General features: G+C 39.9%; 1 protein-coding gene across 27 annotated transcripts in view; it reads right to left on the bottom strand.

The window, feature by feature from the left end:
• MYT1L (myelin transcription factor 1 like) overlaps window positions 1-17,702 on the bottom strand; it is a 313,684-nt gene that overhangs the window by 13,140 nt on the left and 282,842 nt on the right. For all 27 annotated transcript variants that reach the window (XM_021293590.2, XM_021293592.2, XM_021293594.2 and 24 more), the window contains 2 exons: window positions 13,457-13,540; window positions 11,726-11,947 (listed from right to left, as the gene is read on the bottom strand). In XM_021293590.2, coding sequence (XP_021149265.1) covers window positions 11,726-11,947; window positions 13,457-13,540 — 306 coding nt within the window. The remainder of the gene's footprint in view (window positions 1-11,725; window positions 11,948-13,456; window positions 13,541-17,702) is intronic.

Below are 17,702 nucleotides of genomic sequence, written 5' to 3'. Positions count from 1 at the left end.
GGTCCCCAAATAAAAGAAAAATTACTGGGGAAAAAGCATTTGTAAGGGACATCTAGCTAGTGGTTAGTGCACATTTACCAAATATTTAGTTTAAAAACAAAGAAAATCCTTAACTGCTTCAAGAATGTAATTGCACTATCTTCAGGGATGCAAACAAAAGAGGTCATCTGAGTGGAGGATGATTGATCAAGTGGAGCAATTGTCCGGGTGACTGATTTTAGTTATCTGGGTCCCAGCTGTGCTCTGTTAAATACATTTTTTTGCCTCAGCAGACAGATGCAGTCTTGTCCCTCTTGAAGCTGAAGGAATTGTACTTGGCCTGTTAAGTGAAGAAAACATTTTCCAAACAGAGAAGTATGGATGTGGGAAAGGAGGAGACAAAGGTCAAATAAAATGCAACTTTTGTATTTGGTGTGTGAAGTCCTGAATTTTACAAAGAAAGAAAGAGCAGGTTGTAAAGAAACCAGAGCCTCAACCTGGAGTACCCAAAAAGCATCCCGAGGGCTAACTTTATAAACACTGTAACGTGTTTATAGTTTCACTACCACAGTGATTTTTCAAAAAAGTTAAGAAAATGAAACACTTTTCCTGTTTATTAAAACTAACATTGCCCATAGACTAGAGAAAGGAACATGTCACCTCTTTTAACTAAAGACAGATCAAAAAGACCCAGATGTAAATCCTTTTGAAATTCATGGAAATACAGATCACAATGAAAACTGCTGTTTTATTTTGGTGATGGATGATACCTTGCTTTTATGACTAAGCTGCTAAGCTATTTGGTAATGTTTGAAGTTCAAGTTAAGAGATCAAACTCAGTGATCAAAGTGGCCCTTTTCCTTGGTTTAATATTAAATCCATGAACCGCTCAGTTTTTCTATGTTGAAGGGTACCAGCTTTAGTGTTTTCCTTATTCCCGTGGGTAAATTCTGCTACACACCTTAGAGGATGAAATATTCTATGCACAACACCAGCACAGATAAAAGGAACTCTCCCTTGCCCAGCATTCATTGTTATGTACATTCAAGGGTTTTACCCAGTCTCTTACTGATCTGTGAAGTAAAGGGATTCCAGGAGAGAGGTTTTGCAAACAAGGTAGTTTAGTTTGCAAGGAGATTGCTGCAACTCACAGAGGAATCTCTCCTCCTGCCCACCAGGCACACAACCCCAATTGCCTTTGTGCTGCACTGGAGGAAATAATCTGTTCACCTCAATTTCAGAATTCTTCACTGAGAAAGAATAGTTCTGGTTAATGTAGTGCTTTTTAGGTTTTGTTCCCTGGTTAAAGTTTAGTGGGTTTTTTGTTTGGTTGTTTTGTGTTGTTGTTGTGTGGTGGTTTTTATTGTTTGTGTTTTTTTGTTGTTGTTTTGTTTGTTAGTTGTTTTTGTGGTGTTTATGTGCGGTTTTTTGTGCATTTACAACTCGCACTTGAATGCTGATACGGAAGAACTTTTAATTGAATTTTCAGTCAGCAGGGAAATCTAAGTTAAAAAGACTGAAAGCTTGATATAATGTGGAAAGTGGCAGCTCCTAACCCAAGACGTTTTCCAAATCTGCTGAGGAATGTAGCTGAGATTATACACTGTTTAAATAAATATTTGCATTGGCTCCAGAGCTAAGAAAAGTTAAAACGCTACCCGAGTGGCCATAGAAGAAATATAGCCATTTAATGCAGACAAAATGTAAAATTTTTAAAGTTATTTTAGTGATATCTGATCATTGCTTCAGAAAGACCTTCAGGAAAGAGCTACTTTCTTATTTTAGAGAGGGAGGGATTCAAGCAGCATTAACATCTGATCAGTCAGGCATCAAATGGACAACTATATAGAGTGAATGGCTATGATACCCAGAAGATGAGAGGGTATTTGTTTTTTATTGGAGATTTAAAAGGTAAAATAGTGGTACAGCTTAATCATGCATATCCCTCATGACAAAAGAATAAAACAAGAATCAAGTAAGAAAAACAAAATAGAAATTATGCAGAGCTGTAAAGATGGTCAAGCTGAAAGAACAGGCGATGAGAGCAGACTGAATTTGAAAGAAAAGTCCCTGGGGCACAAATATGCTCCAGAAAAAAGGATTAATGAATCTTGAAGTGCTGGCACTTTAAGAGCACTGACAAATTTGCACTTCAACTGGGCACAGTAGTCCTGTGGCAAATTTACATAACGTTTTGTTAAATTTGCTTAGTCAGCAAGGAGGCTCTGTGGGTGGGTTTCTCACATGTGCTTATGAGCCTTGACCTGGATCATCCCTGAACAGGGAAAGAGGTTTGACTCTTGCCCAATGATGCAACAACTGTTCAAAAGTCTCTCCTTAATTTTGATTAGTGAGGAAGCACTGCAACACTTCACACAGTTTACAGGTGGCCCTTCCAGTAGGTTATGGGGAAGGAGTGTGCACATAATCAAGCACCACTAAGTGCCCCAGGAGCTGGGGGCTGCGTACTGCAAAGTTTACCAGCCTCTCTCCACTCCTGTGACTGCACATAACATGACCTGAAGACCACTGGATTTACCGGCCAGTCGAACAGGGCATGTATTGTGAAGGAGAAAACAGGCTGGGACTTCCCTGTGTATAAACAGGTGAGGTGTGTCTCTAGCTACATACCTCTGATTAGTGCTTGTGGGCAGCTAAAAATTTCAAGTGATCTCTTTAGTGACCAAGCCCAGCTCACTTAGGCACTTAAAATGAAGCACTTCTGTAGACAGCAGAGAGAAAACAGGTACTTCAAGAGGAAAATTCTTCCCACCTCAAATCTTTTAGATCCAGTCATCTCTGCTTTTTTATGGGCTATGCCTGGAATGAGGACAAACAGGCTTATAACCAGAGAGCTTCTGCTAAGTGCCCGGAATCAAGGAGATGTCATACTGCAAGCACCTGTACAAATTACTGTCTGCTGTCATTTGTCAGGTCTCCTCAGCAAAATTATTTTTCTTATTTATATTGTGCAGCCTGCTTTTTCTCATATAAATTTCATATTACTTTCTCCTTGACTTTCCCAAGGTAAGTAAACCTCTTAAGTCCTTTTAGATTAGCTCTCTGTTAGGAGCCTTTCGATTTAATAGACTACATCTAATTAAAATGCTATTCCATCCTTCTACTGGCTAGAAATGAAAAGAGATGGCACAACTACCTGCAGTCAGAGGGCCTTATCCTTTCAACAACCAGGCTCTGAAGTTAGCCACTTCTGACTTTTGCCAAATTTTAACTGATCTGACGGAAGTCTACCATGGTAGGTGTCTGGCCAGGCTCAGATTTTTCCAAATGTCATAGGAAAAAAAATCCCATTTCTCAGAATATATTTGTATACCATTGTTTTGTCCATATACCTTGTTTTATTCATACTGAGGGGAAAACATTCCAATAATTTAGTGAATATCTCTAATTGTCCGTGAAATGGAACAAGACATTTCACATGGTATTGCTCCGAGTTTAGAGATGTATTCTGCTGCCCTCAGGAAAACAAATGTAGATTAGGCAGAGTTATAAACCCCTGACAGATTGTCACTTGGACACGCTCGGTAGTTGTGAGTTAGTGTTTGGCTGCCAGACCTCTGTGTACTTCGTGTTTGTAACAACTGGTAGCACCTTCTCTGCCATCAGCCCCGTTCAGGGCTGCAGGCCCTGGAGCAGAAGGTTGCTTGCTGGATACAACACTGGTGAGACCACCTGTCCTGTTCTGCCAGCACTCAGGAGAAGCTACCTGATGCCAGTCACCTCAAATCCTGAGGCTGAGAAGCACAGAAGTGAGAGGAAAGATCAAATGGGAGCTATGGGGAAAAAGAAGCAGGGGGAAGGGAGGGGAGGGGAGGGGAGGGGAGGGGAGGGGAGGGGAGGGGAGGGGAGGGGAGGGGAGGGGAGGGGAGGGGAGGGGAGGGGAGAGGAGGGGAGAGGAGAGGAGGGGAGAGGAGAGGAGGGGAGAGGAGGGGAGAGGAGGGGAGAGGAGGGGAGAGGAGAGGCCAGCACGGATGCAGTAGGGAAGGAGAAGGATGGGAAGAGGACTGTGTTGAAAAGTAACTTAAGAATTCCCTTGAGCTTATGGGTCAACACAAAATTCCCAATGATGACGCTTATCACTGTCAGTTGTAATTTCTGTTAAATGTTTGGTAAGTTCTTCTCTACCTTTAATATTATATGGGTTTCTCCTGCTGAATTGCAACACAGAGCTTGTAAAAAAAAAAAAAAAAGGTGGGAAACAGCAAAATAAATCCATGGTAGGGAGGGGACAGGCAGGTTAAAAAAAAAGGAAATAAACAAACAAACATGTTAAACAACTTTAAAAAACCTACTGGAAAAAAAATGAAACTATGAGAATTGAGTGAATTAATGTTGACTCAAATGTGGCACTCTTTTTGTCAACTTATTGTAGCAACAAATGAAAAAAAGGACAAGACTTGACTTGACAAGAGAGGCCTGGCTAGAAATAGATGCAATATTTTAAAGAGCTGCATATTAGAAGTTTCTTATACATCTGGAGGTTGACAGTATTTATGTTTCATAACTAGATGAATGGAAGAACAAGAAAAATTCATTCTCTTCAAAGTTTTACCATTTTCACCTTTCAAAAGTGCTTTTTATTCTTTGGTTCCCTGGAGCTATAATTGCTGGACAGAAATTCTTCATAAACTTGGTATTTTGGAGGTTTAGAAAATCCTGAGATTTCATCTGGCAGTTTGGTTTCTTTTTGTTTTAAAGGAAGACCACAATTACTTTTTTAATTGTTTTTACAGAACGTATTTCATCATGACTTATCTAATTTTTGCATTGGGGTTCACAGTACTGAAGTGCCAAATTAGTACGCACCTTCTGATATCTTTAATTTGTACTAGTCCACGGTGAGTGCTGCATCATTCATGCGTATATATATATTAAAAACATCTCAGATCTGACATAACTTTATATTTTCAGTTGTTTAATAAAGCTTCTAGGTTTTTCTTTCTGCATTTATTCTCAAATATCACAAAACTTTGTTTTACATTTCAGCTTTTATTTCAAATAATCTTCCTATGATGCTGAAAATCTGACTCCTGCTAGGAACCCATTTTCTCCATCTAAATGGGGGGCACTTTAATTTCTCCATGAACTGAAAGGAGTAGCTGGCATTTAGTACCTCAGACAACTTAGTGTAATGTAAATCCTGCTGTCTTATCTATAGGCCTCATACAACACTGCATCAACACAAAGGCTATTTCAGGTCCAAGACTCTGTAGTAGTGACTTTGCTCAATTAGCAGAGGTTGCAAACCTAAGCATGAAGCATAAAAATCAGAATAATCTGAGGTCTTCTCAGGCCCTATGTAACCATAGGGCTCATTTCTAAAAGACATATTCACCAAACTAATGCTAAGTATTTTTGTGTTTTTAAATGCTGAAGTTGAGAAATGCTGATGTGACTGCAGGCAAAGACTGAAAGCTCTGCAATAATTCAGAAGCAAATTTGCAGCCCCTAGTACATGTTTGGAGATGCAAAGCAGCTGCATTATAGAGCAACTGCCCCTTTGGCACTCTGCATGTGAACACCCAGCTCAGATAAACCCTGGGGTGACATGCTGTTCTATGGACACAGGCTCAAGCTATAGCCCTGAGCACCAGGAGATTTGGCCATTGGTGGCATTTCCAAATCTTCCCTTCAGGAGCTGAGGTTGATGGCACAGGCTTTTGAGACATCTGTTTCTAAGTGAAGCGTATTTCATGAGATCTGCACATGAAAATCTACAACTCCATCCTTCTTTCATCACATTTGTCATCTCCCGAATGCTTTGGGAGCTCAGAGGTCCCCTGAGGATCTGAGTGTTGGTATCTGTCTGCTTCTAGCAAGCAGCTGCAGAGGGCAGCTCCTGCCATGGGTTCGTATCTTTTCATTTTTTCCTAATCTGCCTCTTCTCAGGCTCAGCAATGCAGCCGTGCAGCTCAGAGCTGTGAACAGCCTTGAACTGGCAGTGCTCCTTCACTTCAGGACATGCATGTGAGGTGATGGCTGAACTGAGTGCACTGCTATTATCTTCCTGCAGGCTTTCTGGCATCCATACTTTTAGCTAGGCCTTCCCAGTTAATCAGGCTCTGGCAGCCCATAACAGTCACATGTAAACATTTCTCACAAAAGCCTGAGTATCTCTACATTCATTCCTTCAGGAGGGAAAAGGCACTGGATGGTGTCCACTTCTTCCTCCCGGCACATCTAGCCATTTCGCAAGCCCAGTGGCGTGCCCATGCTGCTCAAACAGAAGTCCTATTCTATAGACTTTTTAATGGATCTTAGAGTCCCACTGACCTTGGCAAGGATGCAGGTACACTAAAGAAAAATCTCCTCCACATTCTCATCTCTATTTAGCATTAGCTTCTAAATGCTGAAAATACTTATAATTCAATCAGGTCTTGTATATTATAGCTCTACCAGCATATGCTTTTGTACTGCTTTTGGCTTTTGACAGAGTTATTTTTCTTCATAGTAGCTAGTATGGGACTATGTTTGGGATTTGTGCTGAAAACAGTGTGGATAATACAGTTACTGCTGAGCCAAGTTTAGTCATTTGCACAGAACCAAGGCCTTTTCTACTTCTCACCCCACCAGTGAGTAGACTGGGAGTGGGCAAGAAGTAGGGAGGGGACACAGCTGGGACAGCTGACCCGAACTGACCAAAGGGATGTCCCATACCATATGACACTGGGCTCGGCAATAAAAGCCAGGGGAAGAAGGAGGAAGGGGGGACACTCAGAGTGATGGTGTTTGTCTTACCAAGTCACTGTTAGGAATGACTGAGCCCTGCTTTCCTGGGGATGGTTGAACAGCTGTCTGCCCATGGGAAGCAATGAATGAATTCCTTGTTTTGCTCTGTTTGTGAGGACAGTTGTTGCTTTACATAGTAAACTGTCTTCATCTCAACCCAAGAGTTTTCTTGCTTTTACCCGTGATTCCCCCTGCATCGTGCTGGGAGGGACCGAGCAGCTGTGCGGGGCTGCGCTCCCTCCTGAGGTTAAAACACAATTGTTTTCCATAGTGAAGGGAATTTAAAGGTACATCACTTTGTTTGATATGGCTGAACACTGATTAAAATAGAAGTGGGCAGGAAATGGGAGCAGGAACATTGTTTTAGATCTGAAAAGGCATATCTGAATGTAATTTGCACTGAAGTTAGCACAAACACATTTCCCCATCTGTGCTAAGGAGCAGAGTTGCTAAATCCAAGTGTATTCTGAGAAAGCCCCCAACTGATCATTGTATTACAAATCATGCTGTCCTGAAAAATCTTCTTAAATCAAATATGAGGATGTAAGGGCCGGTTCAAGAACAAAACTGGAAAGCTACAGTATAATGACCAATTTACGGTTCATTATAAACTGTTTCATTTACCTATCTACTGACTCCATGCTTACATGGCTTCCAATTCGTTTTCATATTGCTGATAGGTCACCTAATTTCACACTGGCCTCTCCTACTAGCACAGGCTCCTTTTTGAAGTATAGTACTCTTAATCCTATGCTTTAAGTCCCTTCTGATAACCCTCCGTTGCCATTCTTCCCTATGCAAAACTTCTTGACAGACTAAAACTATTAATACCAATTTCTGCAGAGAGGCATGGCTAACATTAAATAAACAGAAACCTTTTTTGGTGCCTTTGTTCACAGACTGGGATTCAAAACTTACTGAAATTTGTGAATTTTCAGTTGACTGCTTATTTCTACTTCAGAGGCATGTATGTAAATATGTATATATTTAAATTACAGACTTCATAGTACCAGTTGGAGCAGGCTTTTAACTACGTACTGATTTACCAGAACTTGTGGATCGCCTCAAGAGTCCATTGATATCAGTGGAATTACACCATGCGTACAAGGTGCAAGAAAGGCTCTAAGAAACCTTTGCATTAGTCCCTCCCCCCCCCATATATATTTAATTAATTCAACAGTTGGCATAATTTCAACAAGCCAGTCTGCCATTCTAGTTTCCAGAATATTACAGCTGCTTGGATGATAGCACATTAACAGCTGTCTATGAATGGCAGAATATAAAATCTCAAAGAACACATTAAGGACACTACACATGCACTTAGTATATGTGCTTAGAGAAGTGTGCTGATTAAAAAAATATTTGCACTGGGGAAGAAAAATGATGTATCAGGAGAGAAGCAAGATGTACTGCCAAAATTGAAGACTTTGAACTACTGCTTCCCTAGGAGTTTTTACTGCCTCAGTTAATCATCACAACCTTGCTTTCTCCCCATGCATGCTGGACACAGCCATACCTGCAAAAGGCTGTATTTAAGCCTGGTTCCATCTTGTAATCGTCATAGCATTGCTTCTCTTCAGAAGGTGGTGTTTGAGCTATACAGCCATAGCTGTGTAGCAAAATGTTGTCGAGGTAGAAGATGAGATCACAGACTATTAAAATGGACACACTAAAAGTGAGGGGATATTCCATCCTTAGGTAAGGAAATGCATAGTCTGTAATTTAGGTAGGACTAAACTCCACATTAGGACAAGAAGGTTTAAATGTCTGCATGGGAACTCTGTGTCAAATCTTCCACAGAGCTCATTTAACAAGTCTAGCACCCTTCCAGATCCCCTGCGATGCATGTTCAGCTCTCAGCTGTTACAGTCAAAGGAATGTCTCACAAATCTTCTGTCATTTCTGCCCACCCAGTAAGGCCATCTTGCATGCCTCATCAACACTTCCAAGGGCATAATGTGTCTATCCCTTTTGGTGCACTCAGTGCATTTAGGATACCGCTCTGATCAAAGGCAGGTGTCTGCTTCACAGGTGAAGCGAACAACTCTCCAGATCCATTGACTCCATTCACTGGAAGAGGAGCAAAAGCACCTTGTTCAACTTTACATAGATTCTTAAAGGAGGTGAATTGTTCTAAGCTCAATCCTACGTGCAGAGTTTGGTTCAGTTGTTTGTATACAGGCATGAAATGCCGCTTGGGAAGATGTATCATTACGGCTGGTAAATATGATACTGGACCTTCCACAGAGGTATGCCCTTCTGAGCAACAGCTGGAAGCTACGTAAATTAACCAAAAGGCATCTAAAGTGGCTTCAAGTGATTTTCTTTGTGTGAGCAAATGAACCAAGCCCTTTTAACAGCATCTTAAGAATTCTACAATAATATTTTTTTAAATAATAAGGCTTTTTATTAATATTGCCATAGCTTATGAAAGCTTCAAGAAACTGTTAAACTTGCTCACAACAAGTTAAAATACTTGCGCTTTGTTACATGAAGACAATTAATAAGATCAGTCTACTTCTGTCATTCTTTTAAAGTGACCTTTCATCTTCTGGTGCTCTCCTCTAACAATGGACATTTACGCCCAAAACTGGTCTTATAAGGTAAGCCGTTATATGTCTTGGTTTCTACTTAAAACAATAGTACTCAAGAAAGAACCAGGCTGCAATGGCATATTTCAGTTTCTCCACTGTAAAAAAAAAAAAAGAATTCAAATTTTATTCTATTTTTTTTTTTCAGAAAAACATTCCTGTTAAAAAAAATGCCACAAACCTCCAGGTACCACTTGCCCCTTATTTCTGAAGAACAGTTAAATAAGTATCAGTACGTTCCTTTTAGAAGTTAGGTATTCTTGTTGCAAGAATTTTCTCCTTGAAAATACAAATACCATGTAAATACCCCTTGAAAGCAATTTCTCAGTAATTATATTGTACCTTTCAACTAAAGATAAAATGATTTCAAAATGTTAATGACAGATCTCTATGAGTTAAATAAATGTTGCACCATTATAAAGAAAGCTAAACTGAAATATGAATGCTAATGCTGCTATTTTACTGAAAGCCAGAAACTTAAATTCACATGTGGATATCTGCACAAATGGTTGGGGCTTTTGCATCTGCATTCCCTAAAGCCTATGGGAGCTGCAGGCTGTGTAACACGTTTCACCACCTCGGTAGCACCTCAGGTCATGGACCAGAATCCCATCATGGTAGGTACCAGACAAACACTGAGTAGAAAAACAGTTCTGAACCTAAACAATAAAAGGAACTATGTGCACAAAGTCTGGAGAGGTTGCAGTAAGGGTGAGGCTTTTGAGTTAAGGCATAAAGGGTTGTCAAAGAAAGGATCAAAGGAAATAGTTACAGGCAAAAGGAGGAAGAAATAGCTCACTTTTCACCTCCATATCTAGCACTGACTACAAAGATCAGGCTGGTTTAGTTAACTAAAAGGTATAGAAGTTCAGCTGAGGTCTGCCTGGAGAAGGGTGACAAATGAGGCACATTGGCTTGACATATTTGAAGTAACAGAATTCTGTATTAGTGAATATGTAATAAGAAATTTGCTCTGGAATGATAGTCATGTTCAGGCTAAGATTCTCAGTCAAAGCTCCAATAACACCCTTGCTTCCTCATAAGCTAATATCTAAACTGGCAGGAAGATTTATCACTAAAAGGCTGCCTGATTTTTCTTTCTTAATCTCTTAAAAGCAACAAAAAATGTTATCACTGAAGTTCTCTTATTTTTGCTAAGTTTATGCAAAAATGGGCTTCGTATTTCTTTTGTCAAATACTTGTATTCCATTAGTTTTAATCAATCTCCTGTATTTTACATTTATTGTTTTGAGCAAACATTTTCATTACCAGATGAATAAAAGCACTTTGTTTTTATGGAACTGGTTCCTTAAATTCTTCAGTTCCATGGTTTGATGTGTGGGAACCAACAATGTGTTCAACATCTCTGAAAACCAGGGGCATTCAGATTTGTATTGCCAAATCTATCATAAGGTAATTTGTCCAGCGTCACTAAAGAAAGCAGCAGCAGATTTACAGTTATTGTCATGCACACTTTTTTCCCTAAAATTTTCTGTGTACTATAGATCTGATTCACGTCACTACCTGCAAGCAAGGACTTGTTGTCCTGGTTTTGTTAAAAACAAGTTTCTCTTTCAGTGAATTTTGCCTGTCAGCTAAAGCCTTCATATTAGCTGCATTTTCCTGGAGAACCAGACACATGTTTTGGTAAACCTAGCAATGGATTGCAAACTTATTGATAAGCATGGATGGACATCTCGCGAGAGGGGTGACGAGAAACCGGTGACCAAGAAACTGACCGACTGTGTATAACATTCCATTCACGTGAATACTTCATATAAAAGTGGGAGATCACGAGGATCTCGGCCCTTTTCCCTTTTGCCTTTGCTTTTTCCCTTCTGCTTATGGCCGACATTAGGAGAGGACCTTGCTAGTCATCCCTGCGAACTGAGGCCTAGTGAGAGACTGAATCCAGCTCCGGTTGGCTGCAGAGTCCAGTCCAGGACTTTGGTTGCCGGCTCTGCAGTTGCTGAGACTTTCAAGATTGGTTTTGTATATTTTGTATTATTTTCTCTATTCTTATTAGTAGCGTTAGTAAAACATTGTTAATTTTTCCAACTCTCTTCTCTCTGTCCTTCTTTGCCTTCCAATCGCCTGTCCTGAGTGGGAAGCGGGGGAGAGGGAGGGGCAAAAAGGGGGAAGTTGGGGGGGAGAGGGGGTTAACAATACATCTGCCAGGGTTTTATTGTCACCCCACAATCTTAACCCTCAACACTTGTATAAAAAAAATTTGTGTGTCTTGACTTCCAGTTATCTACAAACGTATGTAGGAAGATTATTTTTCAAAGTAATAATGTAATTCAAAAGGATCAGAGAAATGCCATGACAAAAAGCTGGACTTTAAATCTTGCTAATCTAATTTAAATAACAATTGTAAATGAAAAATAAAAGCCATAGTTACTCACCTGCGATGAGTAAGAAAACTGCCACTGACATGTCCTGAGCCATCACATCCTGGGGTTGGACATGACATTCCTTCCGTCTTCACTGACTTCCAAGAGAACTGTGAGCCATTGAGGTACCCATCCTTTTGCCTTTTGGCAGCTAGAGGACACCCTGACGCACTGCGATGGGATGCATATTTTCCAGTTATATGACCCTGACCATCACAACCAGGAACTGGACATCTGGATAGCAGATAGATGAGATAAACTTTATTGTCTTGCCATCATATACCTGGTAGCCTCTACAACGAAGTCAAAATAAACCCGACATGAAAAGAAAAGAACAATCATGCACTGTGGTCTTAAAAATAGTCAAAATACCCTGTAGTGGGTAAAATTAGAAGCAGAACTTCACTAATACAAATAAAAATACGTCCTTTGATAAACTGTAAGGAGGCTAGCCAGTAGACGAAGTCACAGCTGTTGACATTGTGCAATTGCAACAAAAGGACTGAGACATATATTTGAATTGCAAGTGTTCATTACAGTAAGTATTACAATGGAATTTAAATGTTGGCTGTGGAGCTCCACTCAGCAGGGAAATTGCCCGTAAAACCTCTATAAGCATAAAATCCTACTTAGTGTAGTCCTTGGTACATTTTATTTAAGCGTGTGGAATCTAAAGAAGACTTGTCTGAAGTCATGAAAATGTTAGGTATAAAGTGATCATGAAATCTCATCAGAAATGCTGAGCACCTTTAAACACGCTCTGAATAGGAGAGATTATAATAAACTACGTGCTACAGCCTAGAGAGAGCAATGAACACAGTTCTGTATTCATCTGATGGTTTTCCTTACTTGGGAATTGCCACATACATTTGCCCTGTATACTTCTAAAAAATTAATAACCAGAGATAGAAGGCACAGGTTAGAATCTTCAAAGCAAAATGTTTAAAGTAAAAAAATATATATTTTTTTCAGTATGTTGCTACATAAAACATGTCAAAACAAGGCTGGTTACTTCACTGTTTGTGCCTCACTAAATTGTTGCTCTAACTCTCCACTGAGGATCCAGTCCTGGGTGGAAGCCAGGGGTGTCCAACTCATTTTCACCAGGGGCCACATCAGCCTCGTGGCTGTCCTTCAAAGGGCCAAATGTAATTTTAGGACTCTAAAAAGGAGGAATAGTTACATCTTTACAACAACCTCACAACAGCGAGGCTGACGTGGCCCCCTGTGAAAATGAGTTGGACAACCCTGGTCTAAGCAGTCACTAAACCATCTGAGTTCAGTGGCCACAGATATCTGCACCTTGCAAGAAGAAGCCAAGACATAGAGGTAGGCATTTTTTTGCCTCTTGCAAAGTGCGTAAACAGTTAGATTTGTTGCAGTAATCTCATGCAAATACTCAATTCTCTATTCCCACAACTACTTTATTTAGCATGTATGGTTTGTCTAAAATATGCAACACTTTCAAGGTTTTTTTTAGGAGATAGAGATCTAGGTAATTTTTTAATTTCATGTGAAAAAAACATATTTAAAGCTGTTTCTAAATTATAGAAGATTGTATATTTGGCTGAATATTGTATCCTTTGCTGAATAAATCAGCACAGATCCTTGATTTGCTGTTCACTCATGGAAATCAGTATGGCCATCTGCTCTAACTATCACACAATAGCATTTATACCTTCATAAAAAGCTGATGATATCTATGACTTTATAAATCACATGACTGACAATATTTATTCTCACCTAATTGGCTCTTGGTCTTCTTTGTCTTCCTTGCTTTGTGCTATCCTGATTCCACTCTTCTTTGCTCGCGGACAGCCTGAAAGACTGAGTGAAAGAAAACGTTTAAAAATGCAATTTCTCATTCTGGAGTACAGTTAACACGGGATGCACTTCCTATCTGAAAAACTGGCAGAATAGGTAATTCCACCCAGTTTCCAAAATCAAAGTCCAAGTGGTTTCAAGGAGGAGAGCTGCAGGACAGAACCAGGAGGGGGGATCCACGCAGTGGGATGTGCAGTGCAGGACAGGACGGCGGGCGCTGCGCAGACCACAGCACTGGCCGGCCCCAAGGGGTCTGACTCAGCAGCAGCAGCGACAGCTTTAACAGGAATAGAAATCAGTGTTTCAGGGCTGAGAGATGTTATGTCTTCTGGATGTCTGAGCGGGAAGGAAGAATAGGCTCAAAAAACATGAGTCTTTAGATCCCTTGGTAGGACTAACGATTTCTTTGTGGAGCACATTAGAAACACTACCAAACCTCCGCAGTCATCATGTAAGAATCCTACAGAACTCTTGAATAAAAACACAGCAGAGCTCAGAGCTGCCATGATGCCTACCTGAGAAAGGGTTTAAGTGTTCGGAACTCACCCAGACACAAAGATTTGGTAGAGACAAAGTGATGTGTTAGGTTAAGCAATGTTACATTTAACTACACGCTAAGAATGTTATTTTTAACTACACAAGTTATATCTGTTCCAAGATCTTACGAGCTCAGTCCTCCCTTTGCATATGAAGAATTAATTACAGAAACCATTTAGTAGTCTTGACAATGACTTTAATAGATATTTAAAGATTTTTTAAGTAGCTGTTTTCTGAGGACACAAATACGTCTATCAGAAAATCATGCTTTGTCCTCTATTTAAGTGTTATTTCCATCTTAACATATCCAACAGCAGAACACCACCTTCAAAAGTAATGAGATGAGAGATGAAGTAGTGTTGCCAAAGAAAAACTTCTGCAGAGAAAGAAAATAAATAGAAGATTAAAAAATTGATTTCAGCATAATAAAGGTACTTCAGTGTTGTATGGTAGGTCCTGTCTTCAGGAAGAAGAGACAGAAACAGCGGTAGCAAAATTTTCAGTTATTTGGTAAGACCAGCGAGGACTGGGAAGGAAAAGCAGAGAAAAGGGTGATGCAATCACACACAGAATTCCATGTCAGTTATGAAAAAGAGACAGAAATAGAGTTTACATGCTGTAAAGTCATAAAAAAGTCAATTAAAGAAAGGTAGGAACATTAGCGCAAGATATTGGACATAGTCTATTATTACCTAGCAATGCTTAATGAGATGGCATGGCTACATCTATGGTGGTAAATGGAAGGGACCAAGAACTGCTGTCTTGACCAGCAAGCTCACATCCATCCAGCTGAACTCTCTACCTCAGCACAGCAGGACAGCTACACCCATATTGCTTATAGAGAATAATTTGGACCCATGTTGAGATGTAAATCGTATCTGAGAATTGCCTGGGAGAATTTCAGTGGCCCAGGGTCAGCACCATGCCAGGGGACATGCTAACACTTTATTAGCACAGGCATCTGCACTCTGGTGCTTGGACCTGTGCTCCTTTCCCATTTCACTTCCTAGTTTAAATGCAAGCTGACCATTTTCCTTTGCAAAGCAAGCTGCTGTTTATTCCAGCATGCATAGTGCACACCAAAGTAACGTAGTTCCTTCTGTACAAACTAAATCTCACGAAGCCCATGACACTTAAAAATAGTTATATTTGAAAATATTAACAATATCATCTGTAAGAAGAGAGAGGCAGGAGGAACAGAGTCTGAGTGATTTAGAATGAGAGGAAGCAAGCTCTGGGGCAAGGGGGGGCAGTTCAGAAACAGGTTGGTTAATTGTCCCCCCATACAACTGCACTGCACAAAATGAAGGAGAGAGGACAGGAGTTACAGATATCCCTGGCTTATCTGTGACACTAGCTGCGCCCACCATGTGAGAATAATCAGGTCTTGTATCCAAAAATTGAATAGTCAATAGAAATGCCTCAGAAAACGATACTCTGTTTTGCAGGTGTACAGATGGGTATGCTTGTAGATGATGACATTTTCATAACAAAATGTGAATGAAGAATTTCTGCCTTGATTAATGATTTAATGCTTTCTGCATATTAAATCAATTTAATTATCACCTACTTATTGGTGTTTTGGTGCATCGTCTTTTTGAAATAGATCTTTCTATTCTGGCTCTGTGATTTATTAGAAAATTCTAAGGCCTTTCAGGTCCTCCAAACAGACATTTTCAACAGACAGCTTCTGAGATTATGATTAATTCATTTTGCCTCTGACAGCAGACTCACCAAGAAAACATATGCCAAGGATGAGCCTTTGCTTTATTTTTTTTAATCCTATAATAATCAAAAGCTATTACAAAGTAAACATATTATTTCATTTTTATATCAGTTTAATTCCTTATATATGAAGATAAAAGACAACAAGCGAAACTCAACATGGGTATATGCTGATATAATTTCTTGCATATATTGAATGGGTGTGTGGAATTGCAAGGAGTTATGGCAGAGTTCAACCTGCTTTCATGTGTGCTTGCTGTTGAACAGCCATTTTAAATACAAATGACACAGAGACATCTTGGCAGCCATTAAAGAGAGAAGTTTGTCATTCTTTCCGAAACTCAAAAGGTTGTAAGGGATGGTATGAAATACAAACAAAAATGATAATTCAGATGCAAGCAGAGGTAAATGCTAATTTTCAATGTGGGAATTAGAAAGCTTAACTGTGAACATACTGTGGGGTCTTTCATATTCAACAGTTCCAGATTTAGGCTACAGGTTTGTTGCCCTTTTAGAGACTGTGCATTTTGCTGGCCTCACAACCTCAGAGAACAGCCTTGACAGGTACCATGACCTGAACAGTGTGGGGCTGGCTCCATGCAAACACGACAGGTCTCCTGGGGACATCGGTAGTTTTAAGCAAAGAGACATTACTCCTTCAGTGTCAGTGCCCCCGTGCCCACAGGCAGCCAAGGACCTGGGGCTGCTGTGGAGGCCCTTTGGAAGAGAAAAGAAGGACTGTTCCCCGGAGGTATGTCATCAATACAGACATAATGGCATTTCAAAAGGCAGAGTGTGTTAAATTCCAATGGACTGGACAAATTACAGATCACTTAGTTTTGCAGAATTACTTTTTATGCCTTTCTGTGTACTGAGTATGCTGCAGAATCAAACGAAAACTTGGTCCGGCACTCTTCTGCAAAAATACAAGTACGTAACAATTTACAGATGAAAGCAGGTAACACCATCTAGTTCGTGGTCTGGTCCTGCAGTGGTCAGAAGACAATGCCCAGGGAAAGGGTTTATAAAATGAGCTGACATGCAGTGATTCTTCCTTGCCTGCTTGTAGGTTTCTCATCTTTGTAACACTTGGCCTTCTGCATTGTCACTGTCCTGTGTGTGTCTGGTTAAATGTATGACCAAATACATAACTTCTTGAAATAGCAAAATCAGGGCATAGCTACATCAAGAATACTATTAGTAAATGTGTGAGCTGATAAATCCACATAGAGTTAAATGGAGTTAGAAATTTGACCTTAAATCCCTTTGAAAGTGTGATATAATCTCCTACATCATGTAAGTGCTTTAAAAATGTTTACATCTTCTCCTTTCTAATGTTATTTGTACTTTTGATGTTTAACTGTGCATTATAGAAACTGTTATTTTGATCTTTCACTTTTACAGCATGTAAAGGTATGGTGCTTTCCCAATCTTTATGTTATTTATGTTTTGACTTCAAACTGTTTGTTGCTTTTACTGGGAATACATTTAAACTGGAAATTTGTATATTGACTAGTTATAGCCAAATGTAAACCTACAGAGACTGTCTGAAGCAAGTAAATATCCAGACTCAACAGTATTACTACACATGGGAGTTAAGAGCCTTTACTAACAAATGAGAGGTGGGCTACAGTATTATTCTTTGATTAAACTGGATTGCTGTTTACAAAACATGGTGCAGCTCTTCTCTAGTGATTTATAGTTCTCAAATAGCCACAGGGGAATTGCTAATTACACAGCATTCGTAACATTACCTCTACAGTTGTACCACTGTAATTCATTTTGAGGTTACCAACAACACCCTAATTAGTAAATGTGAAGCTTTCTTTGGCCCTTGGTGAAGATCACAGTTATAGTTTAAGCAGCTAAGGTAACAGCTTTCATCCGTATGTTTGTCTTTCCA

The sequence above is a fragment of the Columba livia genome, chromosome 3 (genome assembly GCF_036013475.1).
Source record: "Columba livia isolate bColLiv1 breed racing homer chromosome 3, bColLiv1.pat.W.v2, whole genome shotgun sequence".
Taxonomy (NCBI): domain Eukaryota; kingdom Metazoa; phylum Chordata; class Aves; order Columbiformes; family Columbidae; genus Columba; species Columba livia.
Note: the sequence above shows the minus strand (reverse complement) of the source record. Positions and strands in the feature narration are given on the sequence as shown.